A 14,978-nucleotide genomic window follows, 5' to 3' on the forward strand; every position below is an offset into this window, starting at 1 on the left:
AACCCTAACCCTAACCCTAACCCTAACCCTAACCCTAACCCTAACCCTAACCCTAACCCTAACCCTAACCCTAACCCTAACCCTAACCCTAACCCTAACCCTAACCCTAACCCTAACCCTAACCCTAACCCTAACCCTAACCCTAACCCTAACCCTAACCCTAACCCTAACCCTAACCCTAACCCTAACCCTAACCCTAACCCTAACCCTAACCCTAACCCTAACCCTAACCCTAACCCTAACCCTAACCCTAACCCTAACCCTAACCCTAACCCTAACCCTAACCCTAACCCTAACCCTAACCCTAACCCTAACCCTAACCCTAACCCTAACCCTAACCCTAACCCTAACCCTAACCCTAACCCTAACCCTAACCCTAACCCTAACCCTAACCCTAACCCTAACCCTAACCCTAACCCTAACCCTAACCCTAACCCTAACCCTAACCCTAACCCTAACCCTAACCCTAACCCTAACCCTAACCCTAACCCTAACCCTAACCCTAACCCTAACCCTAACCCTAACCCTAACCCTAACCCTAACCCTAACCCTAACCCTAACCCTAACCCTAACCCTAACCCTAACCCTAACCCTAACCCTAACCCTAACCCTAACCCTAACCCTAACCCTAACCCTAACCCTAACCCTAACCCTAACCCTAACCCTAACCCTAACCCTAACCCTAACCCTAACCCTAACCCTAACCCTAACCCTAACCCTAACCCTAACCCTAACCCTAACCCTAACCCTAACCCTAACCCTAACCCTAACCCTAACCCTAACCCTAACCCTAACCCTAACCCTAACCCTAACCCTAACCCTAACCCTAACCCTAACCCTAACCCTAACCCTAACCCTAACCCTAACCCTAACCCTAACCCTAACCCTAACCCTAACCCTAACCCTAACCCTAACCCTAACCCTAACCCTAACCCTAACCCTAACCCTAACCCTAACCCTAACCCTAACCCTAACCCTAACCCTAACCCTAACCCTAACCCTAACCCTAACCCTAACCCTAACCCTAACCCTAACCCTAACCCTAACCCTAACCCTAACCCTAACCCTAACCCTAACCCTAACCCTAACCCTAACCCTAACCCTAACCCTAACCCTAACCCTAACCCTAACCCTAACCCTAACCCTAACCCTAACCCTAACCCTAACCCTAACCCTAACCCTAACCCTAACCCTAACCCTAACCCTAACCCTAACCCTAACCCTAACCCTAACCCTAACCCTAACCCTAACCCTAACCCTAACCCTAACCCTAACCCTAACCCTAACCCTAACCCTAACCCTAACCCTAACCCTAACCCTAACCCTAACCCTAACCCTAACCCTAACCCTAACCCTAACCCTAACCCTAACCCTAACCCTAACCCTAACCCTAACCCTAACCCTAACCCTAACCCTAACCCTAACCCTAACCCTAACCCTAACCCTAACCCTAACCCTAACCCTAACCCTAACCCTAACCCTAACCCTAACCCTAACCCTAACCCTAACCCTAACCCTAACCCTAACCCTAACCCTAACCCTAACCCTAACCCTAACCCTAACCCTAACCCTAACCCTAACCCTAACCCTAACCCTAACCCTAACCCTAACCCTAACCCTAACCCTAACCCTAACCCTAACCCTAACCCTAACCCTAACCCTAACCCTAACCCTAACCCTAACCCTAACCCTAACCCTAACCCTAACCCTAACCCTAACCCTAACCCTATCCTGACGGGCGGCCTCTCCTTACTCTACCTCTCTCATCCTCCTTACTCTACCTCTCTCATCCTCCTTACTCTATCCCTCTCAGACATCGGCAAGCAGAATGACAACTAGAGAAAAATAGACTAATCCTAATTCTAGTTTAAAGGGGGTAGGAAGTGACCAGACTGTGGATCCAATTGAGACGGCCAGTGCACTGCCTTTGGCTCTCCTTAACTGCCCAGTCGTCGGACGAAGCGGGGAGTGTCATCGAGATAACACAAATACCTAACCCTAACCCTAACCCTAACCCTAACCCTAACCCTAACCCTAACCTAACCCTAACCCTAACCCTAACCCTAACCCTAACCCTAACCCTAACCCTAACCCTAACCCAACCCTAACCCTAACCCTAACCCTAACCCTAACCCTAACCCTAACCCTATAACCTAACCCTAACCCTAACCCTAACCCTAACCCTAACCCTAACCCTAACCCTAACCCTAACCCTAACCCTAACCCTAACCCTAACCTTGACCTCTGACCTGACCCTACGGACACGGGGCTTTTTAAATAAACTGTATATAATTAATTATTATTTTTAACTCAATTTTGGTGTGTTTTGTGTTCATGAAGGGTTTTATAATGGATTTTATGTTGTATATAGTTGGTGTTTTTTTCTGTAAATAATTCAATTTGCTAATAAAATGTATATATTTAATTTTTAACCTCATTTTGGGTTCTTGACGGGGGTCACGGGGTCGTCTCCCCTTGGGGAGGATGGCATGGAGCGTGCACCTGGATGGCATCGCGCCTGACGGCGCTCTGCCATTCCAAAAATCTTTCATACCTAACCCTAACCCTAACCCTAACCCTAACCCCTAACCCTAACCCTAACCCTAACCCTAACCCTAACCCCTAATCCTAACCCTAACCCTAACCCTAACCCTAACCCATTCTTGAGGGGCCCCTCAAAGGACGTATTTATCCCTATAACCTAACCCTAACCCTAACCCTAACCCTAACCCTATTTATCCCTATAACCTAACCCTAACCCTAACCCTAACCCTAACCCCTAACCCTAACCCTAACCCTAACCCTAACCCATTCTTGAGGGGCCCCTCAAAGGACGTATTTATCCCTATAACCCTAACCCTAACCCTAACCCTAACCCTAACCCTAACCCTAACCCTAACCCTAACCCTAACCCTAACCTTGACCTCTGACCTGACCCTACGGACACGGGGCTTTTTAAATAAACTGTATATAATTAATTATTATTTTTAACTCAATTTTGGTGTGTTTTGTGTTCATGAAGGGTTTTATAATGGATTTTATGTTGTATATAGTTGGTGTTTTTTTCTGTAAATAATTCAATTTGCTAATAAAATGTATATATTTAATTTTTAACCTCATTTTGGGTTCTTGACGGGGGTCACGGGGTCGTCTCCCCTTGGGGAGGATGGCATGGAGCGTGCACCTGGATGGCATCGCGCCTGACGGCGCTCTGCCATTCCAAAAATCTTTCATACCTAACCCTAACCCTAACCCTAACCCTAACCCCTAACCCTAACCCTAACCCTAACCCTAACCCTAACCCCTAATCCTAACCCTAACCCTAACCCTAACCCTAACCCATTCTTGAGGGGCCCCTCAAAGGACGTATTTATCCCTATAACCTAACCCTAACCCTAACCCTAACCCTAACCCTATTTATCCCTATAACCTAACCCTAACCCTAACCCTAACCCTAACCCCTAACCCTAACCCTAACCCTAACCCTAACCCATTCTTGAGGGGCCCCTCAAAGGACGTATTTATCCCTATAACCTAACCCTAACCCTAACCCTAACCCTAACCCTAACCCTAACCCTAACCCTAACCCTAACCCTAACCCTAACCTTGACCTCTGACCTGACCCTACGGACACGGGGCTTTTTAAATAAACTGTATATAATTAATTATTATTTTTAACTCAATTTTGGTGTGTTTTGTGTTCATGAAGGGTTTTATAATGGATTTTATGTTGTATATAGTTGGTGTTTTTTTCTGTAAATAATTCAATTTGCTAATAAAATGTATATATTTAATTTTTAACCTCATTTTGGGTTCTTGACGGGGGTCACGGGGTCGTCTCCCCTTGGGGAGGATGGCATGGAGCGTGCACCTGGATGGCATCGCGCCTGACGGCGCTCTGCCATTCCAAAAATCTTTCATACCTAACCCTAACCCTAACCCTAACCCTAACCCCTAACCCTAACCCTAACCCTAACCCTAACCCTAACCCCTAATCCTAACCCTAACCCTAACCCTAACCCTAACCCATTCTTGAGGGGCCCCTCAAAGGACGTATTTATCCCTATAACCTAACCCTAACCCTAACCCTAACCCTAACCCTATTTATCCCTATAACCTAACCCTAACCCTAACCCTAACCCTAACCCCTAACCCTAACCCTAACCCTAACCCTAACCCATTCTTGAGGGGCCCCTCAAAGGACGTATTTATCCCTATAACCTAACCCTAACCCTAACCCTAACCCTAACCCTAACCCTAACCCTAACCCTAACCCTAACCCTAACCCTAACCTTGACCTCTGACCTGACCCTACGGACACGGGGCTTTTTAAATAAACTGTATATAATTAATTATTATTTTTAACTCAATTTTGGTGTGTTTTGTGTTCATGAAGGGTTTTATAATGGATTTTATGTTGTATATAGTTGGTGTTTTTTTCTGTAAATAATTCAATTTGCTAATAAAATGTATATATTTAATTTTTAACCTCATTTTGGGTTCTTGACGGGGGTCACGGGGTCGTCTCCCCTTGGGGAGGATGGCATGGAGCGTGCACCTGGATGGCATCGCGCCTGACGGCGCTCTGCCATTCCAAAAATCTTTCATACCTAACCCTAACCCTAACCCTAACCCTAACCCCTAACCCTAACCCTAACCCTAACCCTAACCCTAACCCCTAATCCTAACCCTAACCCTAACCCTAACCCTAACCCATTCTTGAGGGGCCCCTCAAAGGACGTATTTATCCCTATAACCTAACCCTAACCCTAACCCTAACCCTAACCCTATTTATCCCTATAACCTAACCCTAACCCTAACCCTAACCCTAACCCCTAACCCTAACCCTAACCCTAACCCTAACCCATTCTTGAGGGGCCCCTCAAAGGACGTATTTATCCCTATAACCTAACCCTAACCCTAACCCTAACCCTAACCCTAACCCTAACCCTAACCCTAACCCTAACCCTAACCTTGACCTCTGACCTGACCCTACGGACACGGGGCTTTTTAAATAAACTGTATATAATTAATTATTATTTTTAACTCAATTTTGGTGTGTTTTGTGTTCATGAAGGGTTTTATAATGGATTTTATGTTGTATATAGTTGGTGTTTTTTTCTGTAAATAATTCAATTTGCTAATAAAATGTATATATTTAATTTTTAACCTCATTTTGGGTTCTTGACGGGGGTCACGGGGTCGTCTCCCCTTGGGGAGGATGGCATGGAGCGTGCACCTGGATGGCATCGCGCCTGACGGCGCTCTGCCATTCCAAAAATCTTTCATACCTAACCCTAACCCTAACCCTAACCCTAACCCCTAACCCTAACCCTAACCCTAACCCTAACCCTAACCCCTAATCCTAACCCTAACCCTAACCCTAACCCTAACCCATTCTTGAGGGGCCCCTCAAAGGACGTATTTATCCCTATAACCTAACCCTAACCCTAACCCTAACCCTAACCCTATTTATCCCTATAACCTAACCCTAACCCTAACCCTAACCCTAACCCCTAACCCTAACCCTAACCCTAACCCTAACCCATTCTTGAGGGGCCCCTCAAAGGACGTATTTATCCCTATAACCTAACCCTAACCCTAACCCTAACCCTAACCCTAACCCTAACCCTAACCCTAACCCTAACCCTAACCCTAACCCTAACCTTGACCTCTGACCTGACCCTACGGACACGGGGCTTTTTAAATAAACTGTATATAATTAATTATTATTTTTAACTCAATTTTGGTGTGTTTTGTGTTCATGAAGGGTTTTATAATGGATTTTATGTTGTATATAGTTGGTGTTTTTTTCTGTAAATAATTCAATTTGCTAATAAAATGTATATATTTAATTTTTAACCTCATTTTGGGTTCTTGACGGGGGTCACGGGGTCGTCTCCCCTTGGGGAGGATGGCATGGAGCGTGCACCTGGATGGCATCGCGCCTGACGGCGCTCTGCCATTCCAAAAATCTTTCATACCTAACCCTAACCCTAACCCTAACCCTAACCCCTAACCCTAACCCTAACCCTAACCCTAACCCTAACCCCTAATCCTAACCCTAACCCTAACCCTAACCCTAACCCATTCTTGAGGGGCCCCTCAAAGGACGTATTTATCCCTATAACCTAACCCTAACCCTAACCCTAACCCTAACCCTATTTATCCCTATAACCTAACCCTAACCCTAACCCTAACCCTAACCCCTAACCCTAACCCTAACCCTAACCCTAACCCATTCTTGAGGGGCCCCTCAAAGGACGTATTTATCCCTATAACCCTAACCCTAACCCTAACCCTAACCCTAACCCTAACCCTAACCCTAACCCTAACCCTAACCCTAACCTTGACCTCTGACCTGACCCTACGGACACGGGGCTTTTTAAATAAACTGTATATAATTAATTATTATTTTTAACTCAATTTTGGTGTGTTTTGTGTTCATGAAGGGTTTTATAATGGATTTTATGTTGTATATAGTTGGTGTTTTTTTCTGTAAATAATTCAATTTGCTAATAAAATGTATATATTTAATTTTTAACCTCATTTTGGGTTCTTGACGGGGGTCACGGGGTCGTCTCCCCTTGGGGAGGATGGCATGGAGCGTGCACCTGGATGGCATCGCGCCTGACGGCGCTCTGCCATTCCAAAAATCTTTCATACCTAACCCTAACCCTAACCCTAACCCTAACCCCTAACCCTAACCCTAACCCTAACCCTAACCCTAACCCCTAATCCTAACCCTAACCCTAACCCTAACCCTAACCCATTCTTGAGGGGCCCCTCAAAGGACGTATTTATCCCTATAACCTAACCCTAACCCTAACCCTAACCCTAACCCTATTTATCCCTATAACCTAACCCTAACCCTAACCCTAACCCTAACCCCTAACCCTAACCCTAACCCTAACCCTAACCCATTCTTGAGGGGCCCCTCAAAGGACGTATTTATCCCTATAACCTAACCCTAACCCTAACCCTAACCCTAACCCTAACCCTAACCCTAACCCTAACCCTAACCCTAACCTTGACCTCTGACCTGACCCTACGGACACGGGGCTTTTTAAATAAACTGTATATAATTAATTATTATTTTTAACTCAATTTTGGTGTGTTTTGTGTTCATGAAGGGTTTTATAATGGATTTTATGTTGTATATAGTTGGTGTTTTTTTCTGTAAATAATTCAATTTGCTAATAAAATGTATATATTTAATTTTTAACCTCATTTTGGGTTCTTGACGGGGGTCACGGGGTCGTCTCCCCTTGGGGAGGATGGCATGGAGCGTGCACCTGGATGGCATCGCGCCTGACGGCGCTCTGCCATTCCAAAAATCTTTCATACCTAACCCTAACCCTAACCCTAACCCTAACCCCTAACCCTAACCCTAACCCTAACCCTAACCCTAACCCCTAATCCTAACCCTAACCCTAACCCTAACCCTAACCCATTCTTGAGGGGCCCCTCAAAGGACGTATTTATCCCTATAACCTAACCCTAACCCTAACCCTAACCCTAACCCTATTTATCCCTATAACCTAACCCTAACCCTAACCCTAACCCTAACCCCTAACCCTAACCCTAACCCTAACCCTAACCCATTCTTGAGGGGCCCCTCAAAGGACGTATTTATCCCTATAACCTAACCCTAACCCTAACCCTAACCCTAACCCTAACCCTAACCCTAACCCTAACCCTAACCCTAACCCTAACCTTGACCTCTGACCTGACCCTACGGACACGGGGCTTTTTAAATAAACTGTATATAATTAATTATTATTTTTAACTCAATTTTGGTGTGTTTTGTGTTCATGAAGGGTTTTATAATGGATTTTATGTTGTATATAGTTGGTGTTTTTTTCTGTAAATAATTCAATTTGCTAATAAAATGTATATATTTAATTTTTAACCTCATTTTGGGTTCTTGACGGGGGTCACGGGGTCGTCTCCCCTTGGGGAGGATGGCATGGAGCGTGCACCTGGATGGCATCGCGCCTGACGGCGCTCTGCCATTCCAAAAATCTTTCATACCTAACCCTAACCCTAACCCTAACCCTAACCCCTAACCCTAACCCTAACCCTAACCCTAACCCTAACCCCTAATCCTAACCCTAACCCTAACCCTAACCCTAACCCATTCTTGAGGGGCCCCTCAAAGGACGTATTTATCCCTATAACCTAACCCTAACCCTAACCCTAACCCTAACCCTATTTATCCCTATAACCTAACCCTAACCCTAACCCTAACCCTAACCCCTAACCCTAACCCTAACCCTAACCCTAACCCATTCTTGAGGGGCCCCTCAAAGGACGTATTTATCCCTATAACCTAACCCTAACCCTAACCCTAACCCTAACCCTAACCCTAACCCTAACCCTAACCCTAACCCTAACCTTGACCTCTGACCTGACCCTACGGACACGGGGCTTTTTAAATAAACTGTATATAATTAATTATTATTTTTAACTCAATTTTGGTGTGTTTTGTGTTCATGAAGGGTTTTATAATGGATTTTATGTTGTATATAGTTGGTGTTTTTTTCTGTAAATAATTCAATTTGCTAATAAAATGTATATATTTAATTTTTAACCTCATTTTGGGTTCTTGACGGGGGTCACGGGGTCGTCTCCCCTTGGGGAGGATGGCATGGAGCGTGCACCTGGATGGCATCGCGCCTGACGGCGCTCTGCCATTCCAAAAATCTTTCATACCTAACCCTAACCCTAACCCTAACCCTAACCCCTAACCCTAACCCTAACCCTAACCCTAACCCTAACCCCTAATCCTAACCCTAACCCTAACCCTAACCCTAACCCATTCTTGAGGGGCCCCTCAAAGGACGTATTTATCCCTATAACCTAACCCTAACCCTAACCCTAACCCTAACCCTATTTATCCCTATAACCTAACCCTAACCCTAACCCTAACCCTAACCCCTAACCCTAACCCTAACCCTAACCCTAACCCATTCTTGAGGGGCCCCTCAAAGGACGTATTTATCCCTATAACCTAACCCTAACCCTAACCCTAACCCTAACCCTAACCCTAACCCTAACCCTAACCCTAACCCTAACCTTGACCTCTGACCTGACCCTACGGACACGGGGCTTTTTAAATAAACTGTATATAATTAATTATTATTTTTAACTCAATTTTGGTGTGTTTTGTGTTCATGAAGGGTTTTATAATGGATTTTATGTTGTATATAGTTGGTGTTTTTTTCTGTAAATAATTCAATTTGCTAATAAAATGTATATATTTAATTTTTAACCTCATTTTGGGTTCTTGACGGGGGTCACGGGGTCGTCTCCCCTTGGGGAGGATGGCATGGAGCGTGCACCTGGATGGCATCGCGCCTGACGGCGCTCTGCCATTCCAAAAATCTTTCATACCTAACCCTAACCCTAACCCTAACCCTAACCCCTAACCCTAACCCTAACCCTAACCCTAACCCTAACCCCTAATCCTAACCCTAACCCTAACCCTAACCCTAACCCATTCTTGAGGGGCCCCTCAAAGGACGTATTTATCCCTATAACCTAACCCTAACCCTAACCCTAACCCTAACCCTATTTATCCCTATAACCTAACCCTAACCCTAACCCTAACCCTAACCCCTAACCCTAACCCTAACCCTAACCCTAACCCATTCTTGAGGGGCCCCTCAAAGGACGTATTTATCCCTATAACCTAACCCTAACCCTAACCCTAACCCTAACCCTAACCCTAACCCTAACCCTAACCCTAACCCTAACCTTGACCTCTGACCTGACCCTACGGACACGGGGCTTTTTAAATAAACTGTATATAATTAATTATTATTTTTAACTCAATTTTGGTGTGTTTTGTGTTCATGAAGGGTTTTATAATGGATTTTATGTTGTATATAGTTGGTGTTTTTTTCTGTAAATAATTCAATTTGCTAATAAAATGTATATATTTAATTTTTAACCTCATTTTGGGTTCTTGACGGGGGTCACGGGGTCGTCTCCCCTTGGGGAGGATGGCATGGAGCGTGCACCTGGATGGCATCGCGCCTGACGGCGCTCTGCCATTCCAAAAATCTTTCATACCTAACCCTAACCCTAACCCTAACCCTAACCCCTAACCCTAACCCTAACCCTAACCCTAACCCTAACCCCTAATCCTAACCCTAACCCTAACCCTAACCCTAACCCATTCTTGAGGGGCCCCTCAAAGGACGTATTTATCCCTATAACCTAACCCTAACCCTAACCCTAACCCTAACCCTATTTATCCCTATAACCTAACCCTAACCCTAACCCTAACCCTAACCCCTAACCCTAACCCTAACCCTAACCCTAACCCATTCTTGAGGGGCCCCTCAAAGGACGTATTTATCCCTATAACCTAACCCTAACCCTAACCCTAACCCTAACCCTAACCCTAACCCTAACCCTAACCCTAACCCTAACCCTAACCTTGACCTCTGACCTGACCCTACGGACACGGGGCTTTTTAAATAAACTGTATATAATTAATTATTATTTTTAACTCAATTTTGGTGTGTTTTGTGTTCATGAAGGGTTTTATAATGGATTTTATGTTGTATATAGTTGGTGTTTTTTTCTGTAAATAATTCAATTTGCTAATAAAATGTATATATTTAATTTTTAACCTCATTTTGGGTTCTTGACGGGGGTCACGGGGTCGTCTCCCCTTGGGGAGGATGGCATGGAGCGTGCACCTGGATGGCATCGCGCCTGACGGCGCTCTGCCATTCCAAAAATCTTTCATACCTAACCCTAACCCTAACCCTAACCCTAACCCCTAACCCTAACCCTAACCCTAACCCTAACCCTAACCCCTAATCCTAACCCTAACCCTAACCCTAACCCTAACCCATTCTTGAGGGGCCCCTCAAAGGACGTATTTATCCCTATAACCTAACCCTAACCCTAACCCTAACCCTAACCCTATTTATCCCTATAACCTAACCCTAACCCTAACCCTAACCCTAACCCCTAACCCTAACCCTAACCCTAACCCTAACCCATTCTTGAGGGGCCCCTCAAAGGACGTATTTATCCCTATAACCTAACCCTAACCCTAACCCTAACCCTAACCCTAACCCATTCTTGAGGGGCCCCTCAAAGGACGTATTTATCCCTATAACCTAACCCTAAACCCTAATCCTAACCCTAACCCTAACCCTAACCCTAACCCATTCTTGAGGGGCCCCTCAAAGGACGTATTTATCCCTATAACCTAACCTAACCCTAACCCTAACCCTTAAAATCACTTACCGCGTGAAAGTAAAGAATAAAACCATTTAAAACAACTTACCGCGTGATAACAACATTAAAAACCATTTGAAATCACTTACCGCGTGAAAATAAAGGGTAAAAAAAGGGTTAGGGTCAAAAAAAAAATTTTCGGAACAGTGGTTAGGGTTTGGTTTAGGTTTAGGGTTAGGGTCAAAAAAAATTTTTTCGCAACAGTGGTTAGGGTTAGGTTTAGGGTTTGGGTTAGAGTAAAAAAAAATTTTTTCGCAACAGTGGTTAGGGTTAGGGTTACGTTTAGGGTTAGGGTCAAAAAAAATTTTTTCGCAACAGTAGGGTTAGGGTCAAAAAAAATTTTTTTCGCAACAGTAGGGTTAGGGTCAAAAAAAAATTTTTTCGCAACAGTAGGGTTAGGGTTAGGGTCAAAAAAAATTTTTTTCGCAACAGTAGGGTTAGGGTTAGGGTCAAAAAAATTTTTTTCGCAACAGTAGGTTTAGGGTTAGGGTTAGGTTTAGGTTTAGGGTTAGGTTAGGTTTAGGGTTAGGTTTAGGGTTAAGGGTAGGGTTAGGGTTAGGGTTAGGTTTAGGGTTAGGGTTAGGTTTAGGGTTAGGGTTAGGTTTAGGGTTAGGGTTAGGTTTAGGTTAGGTTTAGGGTCAAAAAAAATTTTTTCGCAGCAGTATGAACTCTCTTTGAGCACCGGCCGGCACGTTGTGCCGTCCTGTGGTCAAAGACACTGCTGCGAAATAGGGCTGCCACAAACAATTATTTTGATAGTCGACTAATCACCGATTATTTTTTCGATTAGTCGATTAATCGGATCATACGTAAATTGAATGTAAAACATAAAGCTTATCGCACCAGCATGAAGCTGCTCTTATATAACCATCATTAGTTTACAGTTTGAAGTGTTTAAGGTATATGCTAAGTAAAATAAAGACAATTAAAATTATAGCTCATAAAAACTTTAATAAAATATACTTGTAGCAACAAACAATTGTGTAGCATTACCATAAAGTGCAAACAGCTGAGAAATAAGAAAAAGGCACTTGCTTGAACAACACAAAAATAAATACTTCAAAAATAAATACAAACATAGCAACAATGAAGTAGGTACCTGTAACTAAGGAATTATAACATTTTTGGTCTCACTGACTCAAATATAACAAAAGTGCATTTTGTGCTCAGTGCTCACTCAGCTCACAACAACTGCATTCAACTTTACTACACTCTATATAATTCCAAACTGCACAAGGCTCTTGTTCATAGCCAGGAAAGTTAGCATTTCTACATGTTTTGTAGAAAGGCTTGCTCTCTTTTGAGAGCAGATGTTTCCTGCTGCAGAGAAAATCCGCTCCGATGAGGTGGAGGTTGCAGGGATGCAGAGAAAAGATTTAGCTAGCCTTGATAGTGTCTGGAATCGCCCCCCATTTTCACTCCACCATTTGAGAGGATCATCCTTTTTAGGGAGTGTGGCCTCGCTGAAGTACAGCCGAACTTCATTTATCACAACTTGGATCTTTCTGTCTTCCTCAGATTCTTCATCCTCATTTTCACTCAAGCTGTCTGTGTCAGACTGAAGAAGGGTTTCCAGAGCACTCTTTCTACCTGAACCATTTGCCTTCTGCAGTTTTGCATTCTGTGTCCCAGTCGTTTTTGCTTCTTTAACAGCAAGCACTTCAATACTCCCCTGCAGTCTGATGACATCTTCAGGAGTCAAAAACTTCAGCTTTTTGTATCTCGGGTCCAAAGCGGCTGCAAGAAGAACAGGATTTTCTTTGTCTCCTGAGACAGTGCAAAGACTCCCCCATCTCTGTGTTACCCCCCTTTCTGCACTGGAAATGAAGGACTTTCCTGAGCTTGTTTCAAATTGGCTTTGGTGGACAGCCCGTGTCAGCCCTTTGACCACCTGTGGAAGACCTGAAATGGTTGTGTACTGCTGTCCACTAAGGTAAACAGTAGCAGTCTCAAAAGGTGCCAACCCTTGCTTCAATTTTTCCAGCAGCTTCCACTGCTCTGGCTTCAGGTCGAAGTAGTGTTTCCCCCTTGGAGTTACGTCAGGATCTGAGAGAGTGGCAGTGAGAGGCCAGCGCTGTTCAAGGAGTCTTTCAATCATGTGGAATGTACTGTTCCATCTGGTGCTGACATCCTGGATCAGTGCATGTTGCTTGACATTCATTTGCTCCTGTTTCATCTTTAACTTTGTACTAGCCAGCTCGCTTCTCTTGAAGTGCTCCACTAGGTGCCTAGCAGCACCTAGTGCTCTGCTGATGGTGGTTTCTTTGAGAGCAGTGTTGACTATGAGCTGGAGTGTGTGTCCAGCACAGCGGATAGAGGCCCATCCATGTTTTTCTTCAAGCAGTCTCATTGCTGCCACCATGTTGGAACCACTGTCATGAACTACTGCTTTTATTTTGGTGGGCAAGATGTCAAACTTTGCTAAAACCTCTTCCATCCATGTCATTATATTTGCACCAGTATGCCTCTCCTCAAGAGGCATGGTGGAAAGGTTGAGGGTCTTCATCTTCCAATCTTCAGTCAGGAAATGGCAAGACACACCAAGGTAAGCCTCTGTTGCACGACTGGTCCACACATCAGCAGTCAGTGTGAGGAAACTGTTGACACCCCTGAGGGTCTCCTTTACCTTAAAGACATGATTTGGAAGAATAGTAAGCATTATGAAGAAAATTATATACAGTATTCTGTTTTCATTATAAACAATATTTGTCAGTTTATGCATCAAGCTTTAAATTGATTTGCCAATTCAATAATTCAGTTATCATATACAGTTAAGTAGGTTAAATAATAAACATTCAAAATATAAGTAAAATAAAACAAAAACAAAAAATTACATTGCATGCCTCAGCCATGATGAATTCTTAAATTGCTATTGTGTGTGTGAGTGAGTGAGTGAGTGAGTGAGTGAGTGAGTGAGTGAGTGAGTGAGTGTGTGTGTGTGTGTGTGTGTGTGTGTGAAAGAGAGAGAGATCTATGATCTTTTAATTTGTATGTCTTTGAATGTTGCTTGTTTATTAACTCGTTTACTTTACTGTGTTATTGTTGCTTTGGCAATATTGTTTTAATACACTCATGCCAATAAATCAAATTGAAATAGAGAGAGAAAGAGAGACTGACCTTATCAAAGGTTGCATGATATTTCTTCTCCATCAGTGTGGTGAAGTGGGATCTGCCTGGTAGGTAGTTGTCATGATAATCCAGGTTGAACTGTTTAATCATCTCTTTAAACCATTCATCGTCCACCATGGACAGAGGTCTCATGTCCGTCACCAACATTTTCAGTATGGACTCAGTCAGGTCATTTGCTTGCTGAGGTGTGCATGAAGCTGGCTTTATAACAAAGTCGCCCATTGAAGAAGAACGTTCTTTTTTAACACTGAAACATAACGTTAGATAAAAGTGGCGTTACCACATTTCCTATTCAAGCACATCACTGTAACGTTGTAAGCGTTTGTTTACGCTAATATTAGCAGCTAACTAGCCAGTTAGCTTACCGAGACGATGGTCCCTCGTCTCCATCGTCATAAGCCACAACGTGCTTCCTCTTTATGTGCTCGTGCATGGTCGTTGTGCTGCCGTGGAAGGCGAGCTCTATTTTGCACACATTACATTGCACACTTTTATCTTTTTTCTTAAAATGCTCCCACACCTTCGAGCTCCGTTGCCGGCTGGTTGCCATGATACCAGAGCCCGTCTGGTATAACTTCCGGTGACAT

The 14,978-nt window shown here is 43.9% G+C and overlaps 1 protein-coding gene across 1 annotated transcript; it reads right to left on the reverse strand.

Annotated features, from left to right (window-relative positions):
- Window positions 1–12,475: 12,475 nt before the first annotated feature.
- LOC131962827 (E3 SUMO-protein ligase ZBED1-like) lies at window positions 12,476–14,978 on the reverse strand. The gene is made up of 4 exons (XM_059327916.1): window positions 14,912–14,978; window positions 14,757–14,853; window positions 14,380–14,638; window positions 12,476–13,888 (listed from the first exon to the last, which is right to left on the reverse strand). The coding sequence occupies exons 1-4, from the start codon at window positions 14,976–14,978 to the stop codon at window positions 12,476–12,478; spliced, it is 1,836 nt and encodes a 611-aa protein (XP_059183899.1).

Source organism: Centropristis striata, chromosome 24, assembly GCF_030273125.1.
Source record: "Centropristis striata isolate RG_2023a ecotype Rhode Island chromosome 24, C.striata_1.0, whole genome shotgun sequence".
In the NCBI taxonomy this organism is placed as follows: domain Eukaryota; kingdom Metazoa; phylum Chordata; class Actinopteri; order Perciformes; family Serranidae; genus Centropristis; species Centropristis striata.

Excerpts from the sequence above, each read along its gene's own strand:
- LOC131962827 (XM_059327916.1), bottom strand. The coding sequence starts at position 14,978 with ATGTCACCGGAAGTTATACCAGACGGGCTCTGGTATCATGGCAACCAG. Across the intron at positions 14,854-14,911 it reads GCCGGCAACGGAGCTCGAAG|AGCTCGCCTTCCACGGCAGC; the intron begins GTGTGGGAGCAT and ends TGTGCAAAATAG. Across the intron at positions 14,639-14,756 it reads GACGAGGGACCATCGTCTCG|TGTTAAAAAAGAACGTTCTT; the intron begins GTAAGCTAACTG and ends GTTATGTTTCAG.